Source organism: Rhinoraja longicauda, chromosome 18 (assembly GCF_053455715.1).
Source record: "Rhinoraja longicauda isolate Sanriku21f chromosome 18, sRhiLon1.1, whole genome shotgun sequence".
Taxonomy (NCBI): Eukaryota; Metazoa; Chordata; class Chondrichthyes; order Rajiformes; family Arhynchobatidae; genus Rhinoraja; species Rhinoraja longicauda.
In genome coordinates this window covers 16,726,764-16,749,893 of record NC_135970.1, presented here as the reverse complement: position 1 = coordinate 16,749,893, position 23,130 = coordinate 16,726,764, and the positions used below count along the sequence as shown (strand labels likewise).

Below are 23,130 nucleotides of genomic sequence, written 5' to 3'. Positions count from 1 at the left end.
TATAATGGAAAGGATAACTTTTGCTTTAAGATTGCAACAGGGATTATTTTTGAAAAGGTGGGAAAAATGGATGTTGTACATTATGCCCGTACGGCCATCATTTGTTTAAAGCGGATCTTTGTATCCTACTTCCATGTCCTATCTCATTTTCCTTGATTTCATACCGCTCCAGAAGTAGTGATGAAATATTATAGAGGTATACCCCAAATGTTGGTTTTAGTTGTTTTTGTTTTTGTTTTTGTGTGTAGTTAAGTTTTGGATATGGTCAAATGTCCAGTAAGTCACTACCCATCCTTGTAGTGCTTCCAATACCTGTGGTATGATTTATTTTGGGATATGCAGTATTTGTTAACTACGGAGGGTTTAAGGTGAATGAGAATGTGTATCATTGTGGAATGTATGGAACTGGAAATTCAAAATCAAAATAGAATTATAAAAAAATAAAAATAAAAATCTTTGGCGAGTCTAAATGCACCACATCCACTGATCCCTTTTTATCTATTGTACTAGTTACATCCTCAAAAACTCTGCAGTAGATTTGTTAAGCATGATTTTCCCTTCCTAGACCTGTTCTGATGTTGGTGTCAAAGTTTGATGACAATTAGACAAAGTCTCTCAAGGCACTTTATTTCACTGTAGATACTTATTGACATCTCTTGCTGTTGTTATATTAGATGCAAGTCGTCCATAATGCAAGATAAGCAATCACCTCCTCCCAAATAGCTGCATATATCCAACATTTTGTAATACTGCCAAGTGTTCTGAAGTTTGCTGAGAAATGAGGCTCTGGAAAAGTGTTCAGTTACAATCGGGTGATGTTGAAACCAACTGATTGTTTCTCCAACACTTCCCCATGTTAAAGAACAGAGACGCTTCTTTACAATCATGCTTTACCTGATGAGGGAGCGCTTAAATCAGATGGAAGGTTGCCTTTAAATTGTCTAATTGCATTTTTGATTGTGTAAATATCTGGCATTACAATATTTCCGCTACTTCCCAGTGGTCATTCAATTCTTGATCTTATTTCTAAACACCAGGCCATTGAATAAAAAGATAATTTTAATAGCAAAATTATTCATCATGTCACTTAGAAAACAGGAATTTTACATCATTGTAACATAGCAAGATTAAAATGACATACCACCGACCATTGGAATTGGAGGTGTATCATGTAATCACAAAGAAAAATATTACTCTACATCTGATAAAATTACATCTCAGTGAGTCAGTGAACAGACAGGATAAATTGATTTCTCCCAGATGCATCCAGTGCAATTCAACAACACAGTGCTACATATTATCTGATATACATCCTTATATACATACACATATCTAATTTAAAATTGATCCTTCCAGTAAAACAATTGATAGAAAGTGCTATTGCTTACAGTTTCTTGCTTCTATTTCTACCTACCTGCAGTGTTGATGCTCATAGTTCTTATTCAACACTGTGCTCTATTCCTATACCCCCGATTATTTCTACCCTTGTTAAACTTTGTGCCAAAGGAGGACAGGTTTTTCTACATTTCAAACAGCAACCAAAATCAGAAGAGCGCTGGTGTTGTGTTGAGTTGTAATGGAGACGGAAACATATTACAAGTCAGAAAATACTTCATGTTCTTTTCACTCTGTTACTCCCCCACGAAAGCACAGTGCATTTCAATTCTATCCTCACCAAATGACAATGCTATCAGCTGACAAGTCTACTTCAGTGGAGTGAATGGGAACCTTTGATGTATTTACCATTCCTCGAGCTTTAAGGTCGAGGAATTAGCTGTATTTTAAACTCTCCAGAGGCTCAGGGAAGGACTGAAACAGTGGCACTGAAAATAGATGACAAAAGAGTGTCCATGATAGCTTCATTTTATACAGCTAATATTCTGCTGGTGGCTACAGGTCCAGAATTGCAAAACTACGTGAAAATTACCAAGAGATCATTGTGCATTACTTAGGCTAGCGCACAGCCATACATAATTGGCAGGGCCTAGAATAACAAATGTTAACAGATTGCAGACAAAAACAATTCGGGTCTCCTCAAAAGTGGGCTGGTGGTGAGGGTGGAGGTCAGGGGTGGGCACGTGGGGATGCACCGGTGACTTTCTTCGGAAAAATCTCACGTGAATATGAAATATAAATATAACTCAAAACAAAAACCCTACAAGTATAAACTCTACCTGGACTCAGTCAGATGGAATGGCCGATAGGATGTGATTTCCAAGCATGGAAAGTGCCTGCAGTTTTCCTGTTAACTTTCTTCAGGAGATGGATTTAGATTAAGACAAAATGCCACAGAATAGGATTGTCATTACATTCCTCCTGTGACCCAAGTAACAACTTCGAGGTCTGACACTATGTTCAGTAATCTCTCGTCAGTAGATGATATTAGGGACAACAACAAATACAAGAGTTAGATGAGGCAAAATCATTCTTTAAAATAATGATAATATGCACTGATCAATTTAGAAAATACACGTTGAAAAGAATTGTACCTGCAGATAGAGCCTTCATTACAAAATGTCCAAATGGGAAGGGAAGTGATGGAGGAGAGAACAAAAGAGACACGACACATGAATGCACAAAATCAGCTCTGTTAAACATGCCATGGATACCCATTCATGCATCACAGGCTGGTGATTGATTTAAATCAGTAGCATGCACACACTAAACATTCAACAGCTAAAGTGCTTATACAAATCAATAAGTTGCAGTTCTCCAAGTTAAGGTATTCCACAGGAAGGAATAATACATGTTAAATTATAGTTGGATATGTCTAGCTAAAAAAATATTCTTCAGAAGGATTTTTTTGGCCATCATGACAAGATCCCTTTATTGCATTTGGCCCAATTTTCACATGGAGAGGGAGCCTTGGAGTCCCTGAGAGTAAACAGCTATTGTACCTTTGACCAGATATAACTGGCCTCCCTATCCTACTGTCCCCCTTTGCATTTGGCATAATATAAAAATAATGACCCTGTGATCCTTGATATCTCATTCCTTCGCAGTTATAAATCAAATATAATAAGTTCACTTCTGAGTGTACATGGTTTTAACTGTTTTAATGGAAATTAAATCAGCTCCAAAAGTATATAGTAATACAATTACCACATTCCTTTATCACCTAATATAAAAAGTTTGTCATCAATGTTTTAATATCCAAATACAAACATTGATTGTGTTTGCATTTTTTGTGAGTTTGAGCTTGGCGCAATGTCGCTGATCTTTACTTAATACTAAAAACTTTCTTGTTTGGACTTGGGTTTCTCAATTATTTTGCCCTCCCAAAAGAAAAGTCAAACAGCTCATCTCTACCAGACACGACAAGTTTTGTCAGTGACACTCCCTACGAGAGACAAGAAATGAAAATCTATTTGACAGACATGATGTGCTGTTTCTGCTGAACATGGGATTCCCTACCAGACTCAAGGAAACCCTGGTGAGCATGGTTACAGCTAAAGTGGATCCTCAGGTAGTGTTTCACAAAGACGCGATCACCATACAAAACCACAAGTAACAATCCTGCTCCAATCGATGCAGTTTCTAATAAAATAATTAATCACACCAGTTACAATGATGGTCTTCAATTCAAAACAAGTTCATTAGAAAATTCTTGGCTGATATGCACTGACTTCCTCTTATTATCTCCTGGTTATGCAGGATTAAGTCCAGCAAATATATTATGTTTGCATTTAAAGTAGATCAATACATAAGCTTCCAAATCTGGCTACAAATATTTAGCAAAAGGACATAAAATTTACTTATACCAAGCGAGGTTTAATTAACTTTTCACTACAAATGTTAGATCAAATCAAATTTAAACATAAGGTCCTTTAAAATAACTAAGTATGGAATAGATATTGAATGTGTATCCGTCTCGGAGTGATGGACTGCCAGCGCCGAGAGACTTCCCTTTGTTCCTCAATGCAACTCAGAGACAGAACCACACCTCTGCATTTCTTAAGATCGACTAATTCAAGAAAGATTCTTCACAGAACCTCTGCTAGATTAGGATATGCCTCACTGCTTATAGCAATGACAATATTACATTTCTAAAATAAACTTTGATTATGCATTGCCTTAAACATTTAATTCCATAAAGAACTTGATATCCAATTTCTCATTCAGTATAGTGAGTACACTCACATGGAAGATCATTTCTCCACTCTTTCAGCCATCTTTTTTCACTGTTTGTCTGTTATAGGCTCAGAACACCTATGAGCAGTGCCTTGTCTGAGAGGAAATACTTTATGGTCGCTGTTTGAGAAGTCTGGTCTTGGTGAACATCTTGTATGCTGATTGTATGTTAATTTCAGCACTGCAGTACAGGCTAAATATCATTTCACTCTGGATCCTGAAAACAGCAGAATTAAACATTTATGCAACAGTGGGTTTGCTGAGTGATCCAGCTCCCTTTCCACTTCACTTTATGCAACAATACTACATACATGGTTCTTACTTAATCTGCGGCATGAGCTTGAAGAAAGCAATAACCCTACATAATACTTTATTTTTAATTTTTGATTTTATGATTCTTATCAAAGTATGAAATTTTATGAATCATTTCTGGAAACAACTTTGTGCCGGGTTCTGGCAATATTTATGTGTTTCGTTATGAATATGATGTCAGGAGTAGTTATGCCTCAAATATTTCTGTTCAGCGATTTTAAATACAAGTTTATCGAGCTGACAGGTATATGGGAAGGTTGGATACCTTGGCAACATTGTTGAAAACCATGACTTTGTTTCACACACCAATTGGCATTACCTTGAATAGGTCACATTTGTCATGAAACGAGAGAATGAACACAAATGAGGAAACATCAGTAAAGAAAGCTCAAAAGGGGTCACAATTTGCAATGAATTATGCAGCGATTCTCAAAGATTTGAAGGCATTCCTGAAGTTCAGGAACAATTGGCAAAGATTTCCTGCAGGAGCTGAGCACTGCCCAGCCATTGTACCAGAATAGATATGTGTTTGAAAAAATAGTAAATCAGCATTAAAAATAACTTCTAAATGTATCTTATCAAGTGAATATACAATCTTTCTAAAAAATAAAGTATATTTACAATTTACAAAATAAAATTAGAAAAAGGTGGAATTGAATTTAAAAAGGAGGCTCCAGGGTCATTTCCATTAAAGTATGTGGCCATTGCTTGCTTGGGCTGCTCGGATGGCAGACGTATTCTCGTAGATGAGGGCAGGTGCGTTTTCGTAGATTGCCTCTTCGGAGTACTGTTTGCTTGATTTGATATACTCCATGGCGCATTGGTTCAGGAAAACATACTGAGACTGGTGAGAGAAAAGGGAATTTAGTGACAGGAGGCTCAGAATTGCGACTTCCAGATTTATGCTTGAATTACTTGGCAAACAAACCCATCACTAATTTAGTGCTGCGTTACTCCCATTTTCTTTCTTCAGTATGACAGAGATGACTAATTCTGCCTCAATGCTGTAAGTAAAGGACTAAGAGTAGAGGTTTTAGATGTAGCAGTTAACATGAGCAAACTAATGAAATTTCCCATTTGAATTAAATCATTAAATGGGGATGGGAGGTGCAGGGAGCATGTCCTCATTCATTTCAAAGGAGATGGAGAATGCCAGCACGGGTCATGGGAGGAAGGATACAAGGGGCCAATGGCAGGAGGATACGAGATTCCTTTGGATATCCACTTCATAAGGATCTTTTTTGAAACTCCTGATACTTTAAATACTTGTATATGAAAAATAACTGTTTGACTGGAGTGTTGAATTGATTGATAATATTAAGTATTAGGTAATCTGTGGAAGTTAAATAAAAGGCAGACAGGATTAAGATATATCCAAAGATGTTTTATAAATATATTAAGGATCGTCGAATAACCAGGGAAAGAGTAGGGCCCATTCACAATGTAAGGACGATCTGTGCATGGAGCCAGGATGGTGTGTTGCCTCCCTGGAGCCAGGGTCCAGGATGCCTCGGAGTGGCTGCATGACACTCTCAAGGGGGAAGGTAAGCAGCTCAAGGGAGAAGTAAGTCTGGTGCATGTTGGCACAAATGCCACAGGTAGGAAAAGGAATGAGGTACTGCAAAATGAGTATAGGGAGTTAGGTAAAAGGCTAAAAAGCAGGACCTCCAGGGAAATGATCTATGGGTTGCTTCCAGTAACACGTGCTAGTGAGGGTAGGAACAGGAAGAGAGGGGAGATGAATCTGTGGCTGAGGAGATGGTGCAAGGGGCAGGGATTCAGATTTCTAAATCATTGGTATCTCTTCTGGGGCAGAGGTGACCTGTAAAAAAGAGGGATGGATTGCACCTTAACTGGAGGGGAACCAATATCCCAGCAGGCAGTTTCACGAGTGCTACATCGGTGGGTTTAAACTAGATTGGCAACGGGATGCGATCCGATGCAGGATCAATGGAGATGAAAGGCTGTAAGGCAGTACGGATGGTGATGAAAGTACGTTTAGTGGACAGAATAGGCAGGAGAAGAGCAGGGAGCGAGGAAGGACTGTTGGTGTGAATTGCAGTTATTTTAATGCGAGGCCTGACAGGTAAGGTAGATGAACTCAGGGCAAGGATAGGTATGTGCAACTAGGATGTTGTAGTCATTACAGAAATCTGGTTAAGAGAGGGACAGGACTGGCAGCTTAATGTTCCAGGGTACAGATGCTTCAGGAGAGATAGGGGAGGGGGTTAAAGAGGAAGAGGTGTTGCTTTATTGATTAAGGAGGATGTCAGGGCAATGGTCAGAGATCTCAGTACTGATAGTTCGGCCAGTGAGGCAAAATGGGTGGTGCTGAGAAATAAGAAAGGGATGATCACCTTGTTGGGAGTGTACTACAGGCCCCAAAGTAGTCAACGGGTATTAGAAGTGCAAATATGCCAGGAGACTGCAGACAGCTGTAGGACTAATAAATTGTCATATTAGGGGATTTTAACTTTCCCAATATTGACACGGAATGTCATAGTGCAAAAAAAGGTTAAATGGGGCAGAATTTGTCAAATGTGTTCAGGAAATCTTCCTCAGGCAATATGTGGAGGACTGGCCCTACATGGGAAAAGGCAATCTAGTCTTAGGAAATTGGGAGAGGCAAGTGGATAAAGTGTTCGTAGAAGTGCCTTTTGGACAATGACCACTATTCTCTTAGTTCTGATGACTGGATGAGAGCAAATGTGGTCCCCTTGTTAAGAAGGGAGGAGGAAAAAGCCCAATAATTACAGTCTTGCAAGTCTAACATCAATAGTAAGGTCATGGACATGAACAGCATGGAAACAGACTCTTTCGACCACCTTGCCCATGTCGACCTAGTCCCATTTGCCTGCATTTGGCCCATATTGTTCTTAACACTTCCTATCCAAATATCTGTCCAAATGTCTTTTGAAAGCTATATTCATGTCGACTTCTATAACTTCCTCTGACAGATTCCAAATACGAACTACCCTCTGTGTGGAAAAAGTTGTCTGAAGTTCTCCTTAAATCCCTCGCCTCCTGTCCATTAGTTTTAGAATCTTCTATTGAGAAAAGACTGAACATTCACTTTATCCCTGTCCCTCATCATCTTGTCTATCTCGATAAAGACTCCTGCGCTCCAAAGAAAAAAATTCCAGCCTATTCTATCTTTCCCTGTAACTCAAGCCCACAATCCCAGATAACTTCCTGGTGAATCTCGTTTGCATCCTTCAAAACTTAATGACATCCTCCTATAATTGGGAAGTAACTGGAAGAAATTCTCAGGGAATGGATTAATGATCACTTGGAAAGGCAGGAGCTAATCAGGAATTGCCATCTTGGGTTTTTTGAGGGCAGATCTTGTCTGACTAATCAAACTGATTTTGTTGAGTAGATAACATGTTTTGATGAGGGCAGTACAGGTGGTTTACATGGACTTCAGTAAGGTCTTTGACAAGGAATCACAAAGGAGACTGCTCCAAAATGTTAGACATCACGCTGTACATGTACATGACCTTACTATTGATATTAGATTTGCAAGTTGGCAAGGTTGATGGTAGAAGGTTGGTTTTGTGATTGGATGACTGACTAATGGTATTCCACAGGGTCCAGTGCTGGGCCCCTTGCTGTTTGTAATGTATGTGTATAATTTGATGTGAATGTAGAGCGCATGATCAGTAAGTTCACAGAAGGCACTAAGCTTGGTTTGAGTTGTTAACAGTGCGGATGGTAGTCTTAGGCTACAGGGTGAAATCAATGCGTTGGTGTAATGGGCTGAGAAATGGCAGATGGAGTTTACAACAGGTGAGGTGAGTCCAATGCAGCTAGGATATACACCATGAAGGATAACGTTCTAGAGAGGAGTGAAGGACAGAAGGACCTCAGTGTGGCAGCATAAGTAAAGTGGTTAAAGCGCCATATGGGAAACAGTCCTTCATTAATTGGGCAGAGAAGGGGGATGTTATGCTCCAACTGTAGAAAACACTGGTGAGACATAGCGAGAGAACTGTGTGCACTTCTGGTTGCCATACTGAAGAAAAGATATGATAGTGCTGGAGAGGGTCCACAGGAGATTTGTCAGAATATTGCTGGAAATGGAGCATTTAAGTTACAAGGAGAGGCAGGAGAGACAAGGTCTGTTTCCCCTGGAGGAGGCCCAGAGGAGATTGACATATATAAAATTGAAGGGTATAAATAAACTGATTTAGTCTCCTCCCCTTTGAGGTGAACAAAGCTAGAGGTCATAATGTTAGGATAAAGGGTAAAAGATTCAGAGAGGATCAGAGGGAAGCCTTTTCCACCCAGAGATACAAAGATGCACGGTTACATAGACAATAGGTGCAGTTGTTGGCCATTCGGCCCTTCAAACCAGTACCACCATTCAATGCATCTGCCATGCATCTGCTCACTCACACAACCTGTCCAAGTCACCCTGCATCCTCATAACATCCTCTTCACAGTTCACACTGCCACCCAGCTTTGTGTCATCTGCAAATTTGCTAATGTTACTTTTAATTCCTTCATCTAAATCATTAATGTATATTGTAAATAGCTGCGGTCCCAGAACCGAGCTTTGCGGCACCCCACTAGTCACTGCCTGCCATTCTGAAAGGGACACGTTAATCCCTGCTCTTTGTTTCCTGTCTGACAACCAATTTTCTATCCATGTCAAAACCCTACCTCCAATATCATGTGCTCTAATTTTACCCACTAATCTCCTGCGTGGGACCTTATCAAAGGTTTTCTGAAAGTCCAGGTACACTACATCCACTGGCTCTCCCTTGTCCATTTTACTTGTTACATCCTCAAAAAATTCCAGAAGATTAGTCAAACATGATTTCCCCTTTGTAAATCCATGCTGACTTGGACCAATCCTGTTGCTGCTATCCAAATGCGCCGCTATTACATCTTTAATAATCGACTCCAGCATCTTCTCCATCACTGATATCAGGCTGACTGGTCTATAATTCCCTGCTTTCTCTCTCCCTCCTTTCTTAAAAAGTGGGATAACATTAGCTACCCTTCAATCCACAGGAACTGATCCAGAATCTATAGAACATTGAAAAATTATCACCAATGCGTCCACGATTTTTAGAGTCACCTCCTTGAGTACCCTGGGACGCAGAGTAAGGACGGCTAGAAATATACTACAGGAGAGAGGGTTGGAAGCAGAGTTGCTGACAGCATTTAAGAATTGTTTAGACAGGCACTTAAAGAGCCCAGCCATTGAAGGCTGTGTTTCATGTGTTGGAAAATGGAATTAATGGAGGTCAGTTGAGATTATAGATAATGATCATCTGCTCAGCAAAAGGTAGGTACCAAATAGACAAATAAATAGTGACAATTTATACGTATTAAAAATCTCAAAAAACTCAGTCGATTAGAGTATCATCTCTGATAATTATATTGATATACAATTCCAAATATATTATTATTGAATCGTAAGAATCTTGTTTCCGTCAGAGACCCATCCCCACTCTTATATCTGACAGTAATAGAGAAACCATTGCTCGTGCCCCCATTGAAACAATCCTTGTCAGCTATCCAACTCTCTCCCAATGTGTTGTCTAACTCTTATCATAAAAAAGGAAAGCAAACACAAATATAATGGCTGCTTTATAGACTAGATTACCAATACAACAATTCCTTAATTTGCTAAAGGGATGCATTCCTGGAAAATATTTTAAACAAAATTGCAGAAATCAAAAAGACTGGGCAAGAATAGATTGTGGGTTCTCTGGTACAGGAATTCTCTGACCACATGTTCTTCTTTATAGCAGAAAAATGGATTCATAAATCAAAGATTCACTAGTTTACATTGAAAATACATAACTAAAACATCTGTAAATTGAAGAACTACAGTACTTTGAGAGCCGCAAAAGTTGTTTTTGTGCCAAAGTTTGGGATCTCATTCACTTCCAGCGTATGGAAAACTGCCAGTGAATAAAGGCAACAGTATAGTTCTTTTGATGTTATCTATGTGGGTTACCAAATGGTAATAAATCTTTTTGCGGATCGACATCTATTTGCTGCAGCAAAGTGCCTTACCTCAGTTTGCACCATCAGTGGACGGTTCATTCTGAGTTGAAAAACTGTACCCCAGATATCGACCTTTCTGTTGTTGTCTATCTGCTGAATCATATCATCGATGGAAATGAACGTTCCTGTCCGACCAACTCCAGCACTTTGTAAGAAAAAAGATCAAGTTGGTCACATTGCAGGCATGAAGGACATTTAAGCACCCCTGTGATACTCCACCCCCTCTCTCAATATTTGTTACTAGAAATGTTATATATCAGCTTTTAATCATTGGAGCATGTTGAAATACTGTCATAGTGATGGAGTGAAGAGCAACATATATAAGGGTGAATGTGATTTAAACAACCTTTATTACCTCAAACCTGGGCCTACAACATATGCATGTCACTTATTTAACATTGATTCGTAATTTCACACAACAGGTTCAAAAATACAATCTTTGCACGATTCTACTATTTGACATTTGTTGTTTGCATTATTGTTGTATCTATATTGTTTATTTGATGGGCCTCATGCGAACAAGAAATTTCAGCCTAGTTTATGAAGCGACAATAAAATAATCTAAACCTGAACTCGGCTGGTGTGGGAAATGGATAAGCGAGAATCACACTGATGCATCTAGAAATGCTTTTCAACTGCTTACAGTCTCATTAATTAGCAATTTATAAATGGTAACAACATAATTCAGGGGATATTATAGTGTCATGGGGAATGCTAGATTTTAAATTGATCTATCAACTTAATCTGGGGGTACTTGATACTGAATTTGTGAAATGGAATGTTCAGTTTGTCATTGTTCCAGCAGCAGTAGCTAGCACCTTGACACACATCATAAATAGAAAGGAAAAACAACTGAACATGGAACCAAATTAAATAATTTAGCAGAAAAGCAATGGTAACGGTACCATCTAAGTAAATTAGTTCTTCACAAGTGCCTTAGTTTGTCTCCCTCCATCACCAGCTCAGACTTCCTGTGACTCTATGCCTTCTGATCCTGTTACATGCGTCTTTATATCCCTTACATTACAATGAACGTCTGCCGAATATATGGAAACCCATTCAGCAGATGGTGATAGGATTTTATCTCAGTTTTACTGAATGTTCCAGCAAACTATTTGTCTATTTTAGTTGGAACATAGCAGACGAAAATAAAGATTGGGGAGACAAGCACCCCTCCTACCCTCACAACACCACTGGTGCTGAACAGATTGTCAAAAGGTAGAACAAATGAAAGGTGCACCTGCAAAACCATATCATCAGGGTGAAAAGGGGGCAGAATTTCAGATACTCTCTGGGAGCCTCAAAAGAGTTCAGAAGTTTCACTGGTATTGAAATTTTATCTTGGAGGCCTTGATAGCTCTTTGGCAGCATTATCTGATAACTATCTGGAGATGAGATGGGTGTGCTTCAAAGCAAGAATGTTAAATCACGTTGATTCATTCATTTTAATCATTCATTTTTACTCCAACCAGAGTTATAAGCAAATGAAAATTATTTACAGAAAATGAAATTTACATGGGCATTGGTATGACCAGCTCTCAGCTCGCCTTGAGAGCCACTTAAATACTGCACTTTGGAGAGATAAATAAGATATCAGGCAGTCCTCAAAAATTAGTAAAATAGAATCACCTGCAGTGCACTACAGTGGGTCCACTCAATGGGTGCTGATTGATGTAATTCCGCACTAAGTTCCTGAACTCGATGAGGACCCTGGTAGTGCTCGGAACGCCATGGTCAGGCCAGCCTGTAAAGTGGAATTGCTTTACATGGTATTTCTCTCCAGATTTATCCTGAAGCAAGGGATGAAGCAAATATAATGTCAGAGATCTGAACAATGGCATATGTCTCAAATAACCCCAGAGAACTATATTCTGCACTCTATATCTGTCCCTTCACTCTAAATATTGTACTTGAGTTTTGCTTGATTGTATTTATGTATAGTGTTATTTGATTTGTTTAGAGTTTAGACACAGCATGAAATTAGACCCTTCAGCCAACCGAGACCATGCTGACCATGGTCTTTGTTATCCCACTTTCTCATCCACTCCCTACACACTAGGAGCAATTTACAGAAGTCAATAAACCTACAAGCCTGCATATCTTTGGAATGTGGGAGGAAATCGGAACACCTTGAGGAAACTCACGTGGCCAAGGGGAAAATGTACAAAGTGTGCATGGACAACACACGTAGCCAGGATTGAACCCAGGTCTCTGGCACTGAGAGGCAGCAGCTCTACCACTGCACGGCCCTGATTTGATTGCATAGCATATAAAACAAAACTTTCCACTCTACCTCGGTACAGGTGACAATAATAAACCTACACCAAATTCCTTAATTTTTTTAAAGTTTATGATGCCAAAGAGGACTTGCCTTTACCAGTGAGAAGTCCCTGATGGTCCAGTCTTGATAAATTACTTCTGATGTCAGAGTAACAATCTTGTCTTCAAAAATGAGTGGACGTTCAGTTGGCCAGTACTGCTCACACTTTGCCTAGAAAGTGACAGAGAAAATATTACAATCAAAACTGACTGAAGTTCTCAACTTCAAGTGTTGATTTATTTTATAGAGAAGCAGAATGTCAATTCAAAGATACCAGTATCACGTTATACATTTTACAGTTAAATAGATGGCAGACCAGGGAACAGCTTCAGATGAGAAACATGCCCAGAAACAGGGATGTTGAGCTGTTTTTATCAAACAAATATTTAAATGCATAATAAAAATAAAGTCATTTGAATCTAGACTTCATTCTTAAATATTGCATCCTCATATTGTTGCAATGAATTTATAGTCAGGGTCCCCTGACGAGAATAACCAAGTTCTAGTCACTCTATTAAAGGCAACACAGGATATCCAAACACTTTGGAAGTCAAAGAGAAAAAATATAAAAGTCTCAGTAATTAAACAGATTGTTCAGGAAATCCTTAATGCTCCTTAATATTTCACCCCAGAGCCCATTGAAACTTCCCATCAGGATATCCTTCCTGACCACTGCAGAATAATAAGCTGCACTTATCAAGCTGAACAGGCAAAGGCATTTATTCACAAAATGCTGGGGTAACTCAGCAGGTCAGGCAGCATCTCAGGAGAGAAGGAATGGGTGACGTTTCGGGTCGAGACCCTTCTTCAGACTGAAGAGGCTGAACAGGCGAGTTCCTTCTCCAAGGTGGCGGTACTCTTCTAAACAAGGAGACTGACAATTCATCCTCAGCTAATTAAACTTACCATACAGAGACTCCTTAGAGGCAGCAATAGTTTTTTTAAAGATATGCAGCATGGCAACAAGCTCTTCAACGTTTCGGGTCGAGACCCTTCTTCAGACTTCCGGTGGCGTTATGGACTGAGTAAGTCGCACGCCAACTAGCTCCGTGAACATTTCGATCTAAGAAGAGAGGAACGGGACGGGCCCGTTGCAACTTACCGGCAATTTTCAACGAAGGGTGGGTGACGTCATCAGATCGCGACTTTTAATAGTAAATGTCGACAAGTCGCACCCCCCCGTTAAAAACCGTTAAAAAAGGAACGGGTAGAACAAGACCCGTGGAAGAAGAAGAACCAAGACAGATGGAAGCCTCTGCTACAGCCCAAACCTCAGCGTCGACTCAGGAAGAAACTTCCAAACGAGTCCGGAATCCACAGCCTAAAAAAATTGGTTTGGAAGAATTTCGTAGCGTTGTTGGTGAGGAGCTTTCAGGTATGAAGTTTCAAGTAACAAATATGACAGTTGGACTCCAAGAGGAGCTTTCAGGTATGAAGTCTCAAGTGACAAATATGACAGTTGAATTCCAAGAGATGAAAGCTGAATTAGTATCGCTTAAAGGAATGAAGGGGGAAATACTATCTATTATTAAGGATCAGTTGGCTAAATCAAAGGCTGAAATGTGTAATTATGAATGAACACATGGAGGAAGTAACCTCCAAGTTACAAAAGTTGGACTCTGATTTTTCCGGTAAGGTGAACCACATCACTGCGTCAATAGAACAACATGATGAGGCTTTATGTGAGTTGGAAACTTTAGCCGAGACGAGTGCTGAAACAACAAAAGCAGTATTGACGGAGACTCAGCTTCTTTCTGATTTATTGATGAAATTAACTGAAAAATGTACTGACCTAGAGGGTCATTCTAAACGACAAAATGTAAGAATTCTTGGAGTTAAAGAAGGTAAAGAAAAAGATAAAAACCTTCGTGACTTTACTGCTGAGCTGTTACAAGAAGTTTTGAAAATGGATTCAAAGCCCTTGCTGGATCGAGCCCACAGAGCACTGAGAGCACGGCCAGGTGCTAACGCCCCTCCAAGGCATTTGATTCTGAGGGTGCATAATGCTCACGTTTTAGAAGATATGCTGTCGAGAATTGCTAGTAACAGAGCTTTATCATTTCAAGGCGATGAGATTCGCATCTTCAGAGATTACTCTGCTGAGGTGGTCAAGAAAAGAGCACTGTTTAATGAGTCAAGATCTATTCTTAGGAAGATCCCAGCGCTCAGATTTGGTATGTTGTATCCAGCAAAACTTCGAGTTACCTACAATCAAACCGAATCCTTTTTTACTGACCACAATAAAGCACTGGAATTTGCTCGGGAGATCGAAAGGTCGCTGAAGGGTTGAATATGACTATTTATATAATATCATTTTAAACATAGCAATACCCACAACAGATGGAATTAGAAGAGACTGGGAACAAGATTTAGCTATAAAAATTTCAAAAGAGAGTTGGGATAATCATTCACTACAGGTGCATAAATGTTCGATCAACGTACGACATACGCTCATCCAATTCAAAACATTACATAGATTATATTATTCAAAAACTAAATTAAATAAAATCTTCCCGAATGTTTCACCAATTTGTGATAAATGTCTGTGTCAAGAAGCTACTATAGCGCATTCTTTTGTTTTTTGTACAAAAATCCAAAAATTCTGGTATGAAATATTTGATATTTTTTCAAAATTAATCAAAATAAAACTGGTACCAAAACCAGAATGGATCATTTTTGGAATATCGGAAGGTAACCCTGAATTAAACGTGTTTCAGAAGAATTTATTTAATTACGGGCTAATAATGGGAAAAAAGCTCATACTGAAATTCTGGAAAAATGCGCCCACACCAACAATAAAAATGTGGATATCAAATATGTTTGAAACACTACATTTGGAAGAGATGAGATTCCTCTTAGCAGGTAAAGCAGACCAATTCCAAAAGACGTGGTCTACGTTTTTGGACCTATTACAAGCATGAGGTGCAATAGTAATTTTACAAAGAAATAAATAAATAAATGGTATCAGGACCTGGTAACGGGAGGTAAAACAACAAAACAGACTTGGTTGGTAGTCCCCTTCCTGCGGAGTTTAATGTTATAATAGAGCGATTGTTTCTACCCCTTTTTTTTTTTTTTTTTTTTTCTTTTTTTTTTTTTTCTTTCTTTTCTAGGGTCTACTTTCTTACTTTACTTCCTTCTCTAACTTCTTTTCCAAGGGGCTTTCTTTTCCCAACACTCTCTTGCACTTCACGACTCTTGCGCACTTTCTTTCTTTACTTCTTTACTTCTATCTTTTTCTTAAAGCTCAAAAAAATGAAGCGGTATAAAAAATGTATTAAGATATATCTGTTGTATTATTGTAATTTACCGTACTTTTAATAAAAATATTAAAAAAAAAAAAAAGAATATGACTTCACGGCTTTATTAATTGGCAGACATCTGATTGGACTTTAAAATATTAAAACCTAAAGATTTAAGCTTAGTGTATATACTATACGAATATTAACTGTAACTAATTACTATTAATCAAAAAACATATATATTTTTATTAATCATTACTAATAAGAAGTATAAGTAATATTTGATTTATGTAAACTTTACTTTGAACACTTAATTAATATACCTTAGATAGAAAAATCGATTTATTATAGACTAATTAGTTTCGGGCCTGCCCCGTTTATCTCTCTTTTATAATTTTTTTTTTTAAAAACCAACTTCGTTAAAAAACAGAGCTAGTATTATTTTTTTTTTACATCCCACGGAAGTCCTTAGATTTTTTGCCACCTTAGGGTGGCTAACACTAACTGCACTAATTGTAGTTGTAGTTTTAGTTGTTTCTTCTTTTTTCCTGCACTCTTTTAACCTTTTATATATTGATTTTTTTTTTAGATTCAATTTTTATTATTATGTCATTTTTCAGAATTTATATACCTTTGGGAGATATTTCCGGGAGACATTCTACGTAGTACAAAAGATCATCCACCCTTCATTCAAGAAAAATGTTGTAGTTCGGGTGCCAGGCCATTTGCTTTATTATAGACTATTTATCGGTTAAGATGCAAGATTCTATTAGGAAAACAGGGGGTAAAGGTATTACATTTTGTAGTTGGAATGTCAAGGGTATTAATGAACCAATTAAAAGAGGTAAAGTACTTTCACATTTAAAATCTATTGATGCAGATATAATGTTCCTTCAGGAAACTCATCTAAAAAATGTAGCACATAATAGACTGAAAGGCAAATGGATTGATAAATTATTTCACTCATCGTTTCCCTTTAAATCAAGAGGTGTTGCCATTTTAATTCGTAAGGGTATACCATTTATACATACTTCCTCTATAGTCGACACTGAAGGTAGATATGTTATATTAGTGGGAGAACTATATTCTACAAAATTGATATTGGTGAATGTCTATGCACCAAATTTTGATAATCCGTTATTTTTAAAGAATATATTTAATACCATTCCAGAATTTGGACAATATAACTTGATAATTGGAGGAGATTTAAATTGTACATTAGATCCTTATTTGGATAGATCGTCAACTCAAAGGAAAACAAAATCCAAGTCGTGTGAATTATTAAACTCTTATATAAATAGTGCAAATATAAAAGATGTTTGGAGAATTGAAAACCCTTCAGGCCGAGAATATTCATTTTATTCACCAGTGCATAAAACTTACTCAAGAATTGACTATTTCTTGGTGGATTCCAAACTTATTCCTTATACGTATAATTCAAAATATCATAATATTATTATATCCGATCATGCCCCTTTAACATTTAGGGTAAAACTCCAAGGAGTAATGGGAAAACAGACTAATTGGAGATTTAATCCTCAAATCTTAAATGAAAAAGCATGTTATGACTATCTTAAATCGCAATTTGAAACTTTTTTTTACGCAAATGACCTCCCTGAAACACCTGCGTCCCTGCTTTGGGAAACATTTAAAGCGTTTGTGAGAGGATGTATTATTGCCTTTCAAGCGTCTCAAAACAAGAAGAAGCGGGCTGAACAACATGACCTAGAAAGTCAGATAAAACAGTTAAACATAACAAATGCCATCGCTCCCTCTATTGAAATACATAATAAAATTGCAGCTCTCAAATATAAGTTAAATTATATTCTCTCAGCTCATATTTTAAGGCTTTTTCAATATACTAAACAAAAACATTTTGAATTTGGAGATAAACCACAGAAATTGCTAGCACGTCAACTCCGTAAATTAGAAGATGATTCTACAATTCATAAAATTAGATCAGAAAACGGAGATTTGCTTAAATTATTTAAGGATATTAATCAGAGATTTTTGCAATTTTATCAGTCATTATATTCATCAAAAATAACAGATAGCTCTGCGCAGATGCAAAACTTTCTGCAGGAATGTAACCTTCCTGGTTTGAATGCGAGTGATAGAAATTCACTGGGAGCAGAAATAACTATGAAAGACGTTGAAGAGACCATTAAATCCATGAAAAATGGGAAGACTCCTGGCCCTGATGGCTTAAATAATGAATTTTATAAAAAAATTAGTGATTTGATCTCTCCACGTTTGCAAACTGTATATAGTCACGCCTTTAAACAACAGAGATTACCGCAAACTCTGACTGAATCAACAATAATCCTCATTCCTAAAAAAGATAAGGATTCTGAAGACCCTGGTTCGTATAGAGCGATAGCTCTTTTAAATACTGATCAGAAGATATTAGCAAAAATCTTAGCTCATAGATTAAGTCTAGTTATAGATAAATTGATACACCCCGATCAATCAGGCTTTATAGCCAAACGATATTCATTTTTCAATTTGAGATGCTTGTTCAATATAATATATTCAAATAGACTATTAAACGAAGATTTAGCAATCATCTCGCTAGATGCTGAAAAAGCATTTGATCAAGTAGAATGGCCCTATCTTTTTTCAGTGATGGAAAAATTTCAATTAGGTGAAAATTTTTGTTCATGGGTAAAACTTTTATATACATCCCCAACAGCTAGAATATTAACTAATCAAATGCTGTCATCCAAATTTCATTTATCTAGGGGTTGTAGACAAGGATGTTCACTATCCCCGCTTCTATTTGCCCTTATTATAGAACCACTTGCTGAGAGTATTAGATCAAATTCAGATATTCACGGCTATAACACTAAACATACAACCAATAAAATTTCTTTATATGCGGATGATGTATTAATATACATTACAAAGCCAGAAATTAGCATTCCGAATTTATTAAATCTCATAACTCAATTTGGTTCATTTTCAGGTTATAGAATTAACTGGTACAAAAGTGAAATTATGCCAATAATGGAGCATAATCCGGCCATACTTCAACAATTTCCTTTTAAAATTGCCTATGAAAAGTTTAAATATCTTGGAATTTACGTGACTAGGAAATATACTTTATTTAAATTAAATTTTCCTCCTTTACTCACTAAATTACACAGAAATATCCAATTTTGGAAAACACTTCCTATATCATTAGTTGGTCGTAGTAATGCTATAAAGATGATCTTTCTCCCACAGCTACTATACTTATTTCAAGCAATTCCGATCTATCTTCCAAAAAAGTTTTTTAAAAAAATTGATTCAATTGTTACTAATTTTATTTGGGACTACAAGACTCATAGAATAAATAAAAGACATCTATGTAAGTCTAAAACTAATGGAGGAATTGCCTTACCTAACTTCTTATTTTATTATTGGGCGGTTAATATTAAAAATATAACCTGCTGGTTGGATGATTCTGATCAACAACCGGATTGGTTAAAGATGGAGAAAGAGGATTGTTTACCATTTGATATTGGTGCGATCCTCTTAGCTCCAATAAATTTAAATAAAAAAACATATGGAGGTAATCCCATTATACACAGTGTTATCCGTACCTGGAAACAATTAAATCTTACTTTAAAATTGAGTAAATTATCTGTTTTCCTTCCTATTGCGAATAACCCTTCTTTTAAACCGTCTGTCTTAGATAGAGGATTTGCTCAATGGAAAAGTTATGGAATTAAAAGGGTGGGAGATCTTTATCATAAGGGAACTTTTCTTTCTTTTCAGGATTTACAGCAGAAGTACGGATTACATGTTAATAATTATTTTAGATATTTACAATTTAGAGACTATGTAAAATTACACATGCAAGAATACACATGCTTTGAGAGGCTGGTCCTCTCACACATCAAATCCAGCATCCCTGACTCACTGGACCCACATCAATTTGCATACAGGGCAAATAGATCCACAGAGGACGCCATCTCTCTGGCTCTTCACACTGTCCTGACTCACCTAGAGAGACAGGGCACGTACGTGAGGATGCTATTCATAGACTATAGCTCCGCCTTCAACACGGTCATCCCCACCAAGCTCTTCACCAAACTCCACCAGCTAGGCCTCAGCTCGTCATTATGTGACTGGATCCTGGACTTCCTGCGGGAACGACCGCAGGCAGTGAGAATGGGACCGCACCTGTCCTCCACTATCACCCTGAGTACCGGCACACCACAGGGCTGTGTTTTGAGCCCCATGCTCTACTCCCTCTTCACACACGACTGTGTTCCTGCATTCGACACCAACACCATTGTCAAGTTTGCAGATGACACAACGGTGATCGGGCTGATCACCAACGGGGATGAAACAAACTATAGAGCGGAGGTGCAGAACCTGTCGGACTGGTGCTCAGATAACAACCTGTCCCTAAATACCACCAAGACCAAGGAGCTGATCATCAACTTCCGTAGGTCACATAACGGGGAATATGCCTCGATCTCTATCAACGGGGACAGTGTGGAGAGAGTGTCCAGCTTCAAGTTTCTGGGCACTCACATTTCGGAGGACCTAACATGGTCCAATAACACTGCTGCGCTGGTCAAGAAGGCACAACAAAGACTGTTCTACTTAAGAACACTGAAAAAGTCTGGTCTACCCCAACAGCTGCTGACGACCTTCTACCGCTGCACCATAGAGAGCATCCTAACACATGGCATCCCTGTGTGGTACCTCAGCTGCACGGAGGCAGAAAGGAAAGCTCTACAGCGGGTAGTCCATAGAGCTCAGAGGGCCATCGGAACACAGCTACCAGACTTGGAGGGCATCTACAACACACGATGCCTCAGAAAAGCCACCAGCATCCACAAAGACTCTTCACACCCCTGCAACAGTCTGTTCGAACTCCTTCCATCGGGCAGACGATACAAGGCCTTCTATGCCCGCACCTCCAGACTCAGGAACAGCTTCATCCCCAGGGCCATAGCTGCTATGAACCGGTCCTGCTGAGCCGGATGGCCACAACGCATAGATCAACTTGCACTTTACCCTGTCCAAAACTGTTACAACTGTTTCGTTTCGTTGGGTTGCTGCTGTCTAAATTACCTAAATTATTGCATCGTATGGGAGGCGCATTCCCAATCTCATTGTACCCCTGGGTACAATGATAATAAAGATATATTATATTGTTTTATTCACAAAATGCTGGAGTAACTCAGCAGGTCAGGCAGCATCTCGGGAGAGAAGGAATGGGTGACGTTTCGGGTCGAGACCCTTCTTCAGACTGATGTCGGGGGTGGGACAAAGGAAGGATATAGGTGGAGACAGGAAGATAGAGGGAGATCTGGGAAGGAGGAGGGGAAGGGAGGGACAGAGGAGCTATCTGAAGTTGGAGAAGTCGACGTTCATACCACCGGGCCGCAAACTGCCCAGGCGAAATATGAGGTGCTGCTCCTCCAATTTCCGGCGGGCCTCACTATGGCACTGGAGGAGGCCCATGACAGAGAGGTCAGACTGGGAATGGGAGGGGGAGTTGAAGTGCTGGGCCACCGGGAGATCAGTGGCGTTAATGCGGACCGAGCGCAGGTGTTCAGCGAAGCGATCGCCGAGCCTGCGCTTGGTTTCGCCGATATAGATGAGTTGACATCTAGAGCAGCGGATGCAATAGATGAGGTTGGAGGAGGTGCAGGTGAACCTCTGTCTCACCTGGAAAGAATGTTTGGGTCCTTTGATGGAGTTGAGGGGGGAGGTAAAGGGACAGGTGTTGCATCTCGTGCGGTTGCAAGGGAAAGTGCCCAGGGTTAGGGTGGTTTGGGTAGGAAGGGACGAGTGGACCAGGGAGTTGCGGAGGGAACGGTCTCTGCGGAATGCAGAGAGGGGAGGGGATGGGAAGATATGGCCAGTGGTGGGGTCCTGTTGTAGGTGACGGAAATGTTGGTGGATGATATGTTGGATCCGCTGGCTGGTGGGGTGGAAGGTGAGAACGAGGGGGATCCTGTCCTTGTTGCGAGTGGGGGGATGGGGAGCAAGAGCGGAGCTGCGGGATGTAGAAGAGACCCTAGTGAGAGCCTCATCTATAATGGAGGAGGGGAAGCCCCGTTTTCTGAAAAACGAGGACATCTCGGAAGCCCTAGTCTGAAACACCTCATCCCGGGCACAGATGCGGCGTAGACGGAGGAATTGGGAGTAGGGGATAGACTTTTTGCAGGGGACCGGGTGGGAAGAAGTGTAGTCCAGATAGCTGTGCGAGTCGGTGGGCTTGTAATAAATGTCCGTCACTAATTTTTCTCCTGTGATGGAGATGGTGAGGTCCAGAAACGGGAGGGAGATGTCAGAGATAGTCCAGGTATATTTAAGCGTATTGTATTGTATTGTATATAAGTTTAGAGGTCCAGAAACACTTGATGTATGCCTGAATCGACATTATAATGCAAATAAATTAATATCCTTTATTTATAATACTCTTCTAGACACTGACATTCCGTCATCAGAATCTTATAGACGAGCATGGGACGAATTGAATCAATTCATAATGCAAGATATATGGGATGAAAGTTTACAACATATACACCAATGTTCATTAAATACTAGACATTCCTTAATACAATTTAAAATAATACATAGATTACATTATTCGAAGACGAAATTAAATAGGATTTTTCCTAGTATCTCTCCTATTTGTGATAAATGTCAATTTCAAGAAGCTAATTTAACTCATATTTTCGTAACTTGTATAAAAATGCAAAACTTCTGGTTGGAGATTTTTTAAATAGTTTCTAAAGTTATCAACAAGCAATTGGATATGGATCCAAAATTAATTATATTAGGATTATCAGAACATACTACAAACTTTACAACAAGTCAGGTACATTTTCTTGATTACAGTCTAATAACTGCGAAAAAATTAATACTTAAATTTTGGAAAAAACCAATAACCCCCACAATTAAAATGTGGACTACGGAAATGACAGAGACCCTGCATTTGGAAAAAATAAGATTTGCCTTAATTGACAAACCCGAGTTATTTTTTAAAATATGGTCTCCATTTATTGAATTTTTAGAAAAGTAAATGGGTTTGGCATAGGACTAAAATAAAAATTTTAAATTAAAAGTTGAAACTTGAGTTAAGGGTTGGAT

The 23,130-nt window shown here is 38.8% G+C and overlaps 1 protein-coding gene across 1 annotated transcript in view; it reads right to left on the bottom strand.

The window, feature by feature from the left end:
- Nucleotides 1-1,096: 1,096 nt before the first annotated feature.
- ptprja (protein tyrosine phosphatase receptor type Ja) overlaps nucleotides 1,097-23,130 on the bottom strand; it is a 187,452-nt gene continuing 165,418 nt past the window's right edge. Inside the window, exons 29-32 of the mRNA XM_078414890.1 lie at nucleotides 12,839-12,958; nucleotides 12,097-12,257; nucleotides 10,477-10,612; nucleotides 1,097-5,287 (exon numbers count right to left, since the gene is read on the bottom strand). Of these exons, the coding sequence (XP_078271016.1) occupies nucleotides 5,132-5,287; nucleotides 10,477-10,612; nucleotides 12,097-12,257; nucleotides 12,839-12,958 (573 nt within the window). The 3' untranslated portion in view covers nucleotides 1,097-5,131. The remainder of the gene's footprint in view (nucleotides 5,288-10,476; nucleotides 10,613-12,096; nucleotides 12,258-12,838; nucleotides 12,959-23,130) is intronic.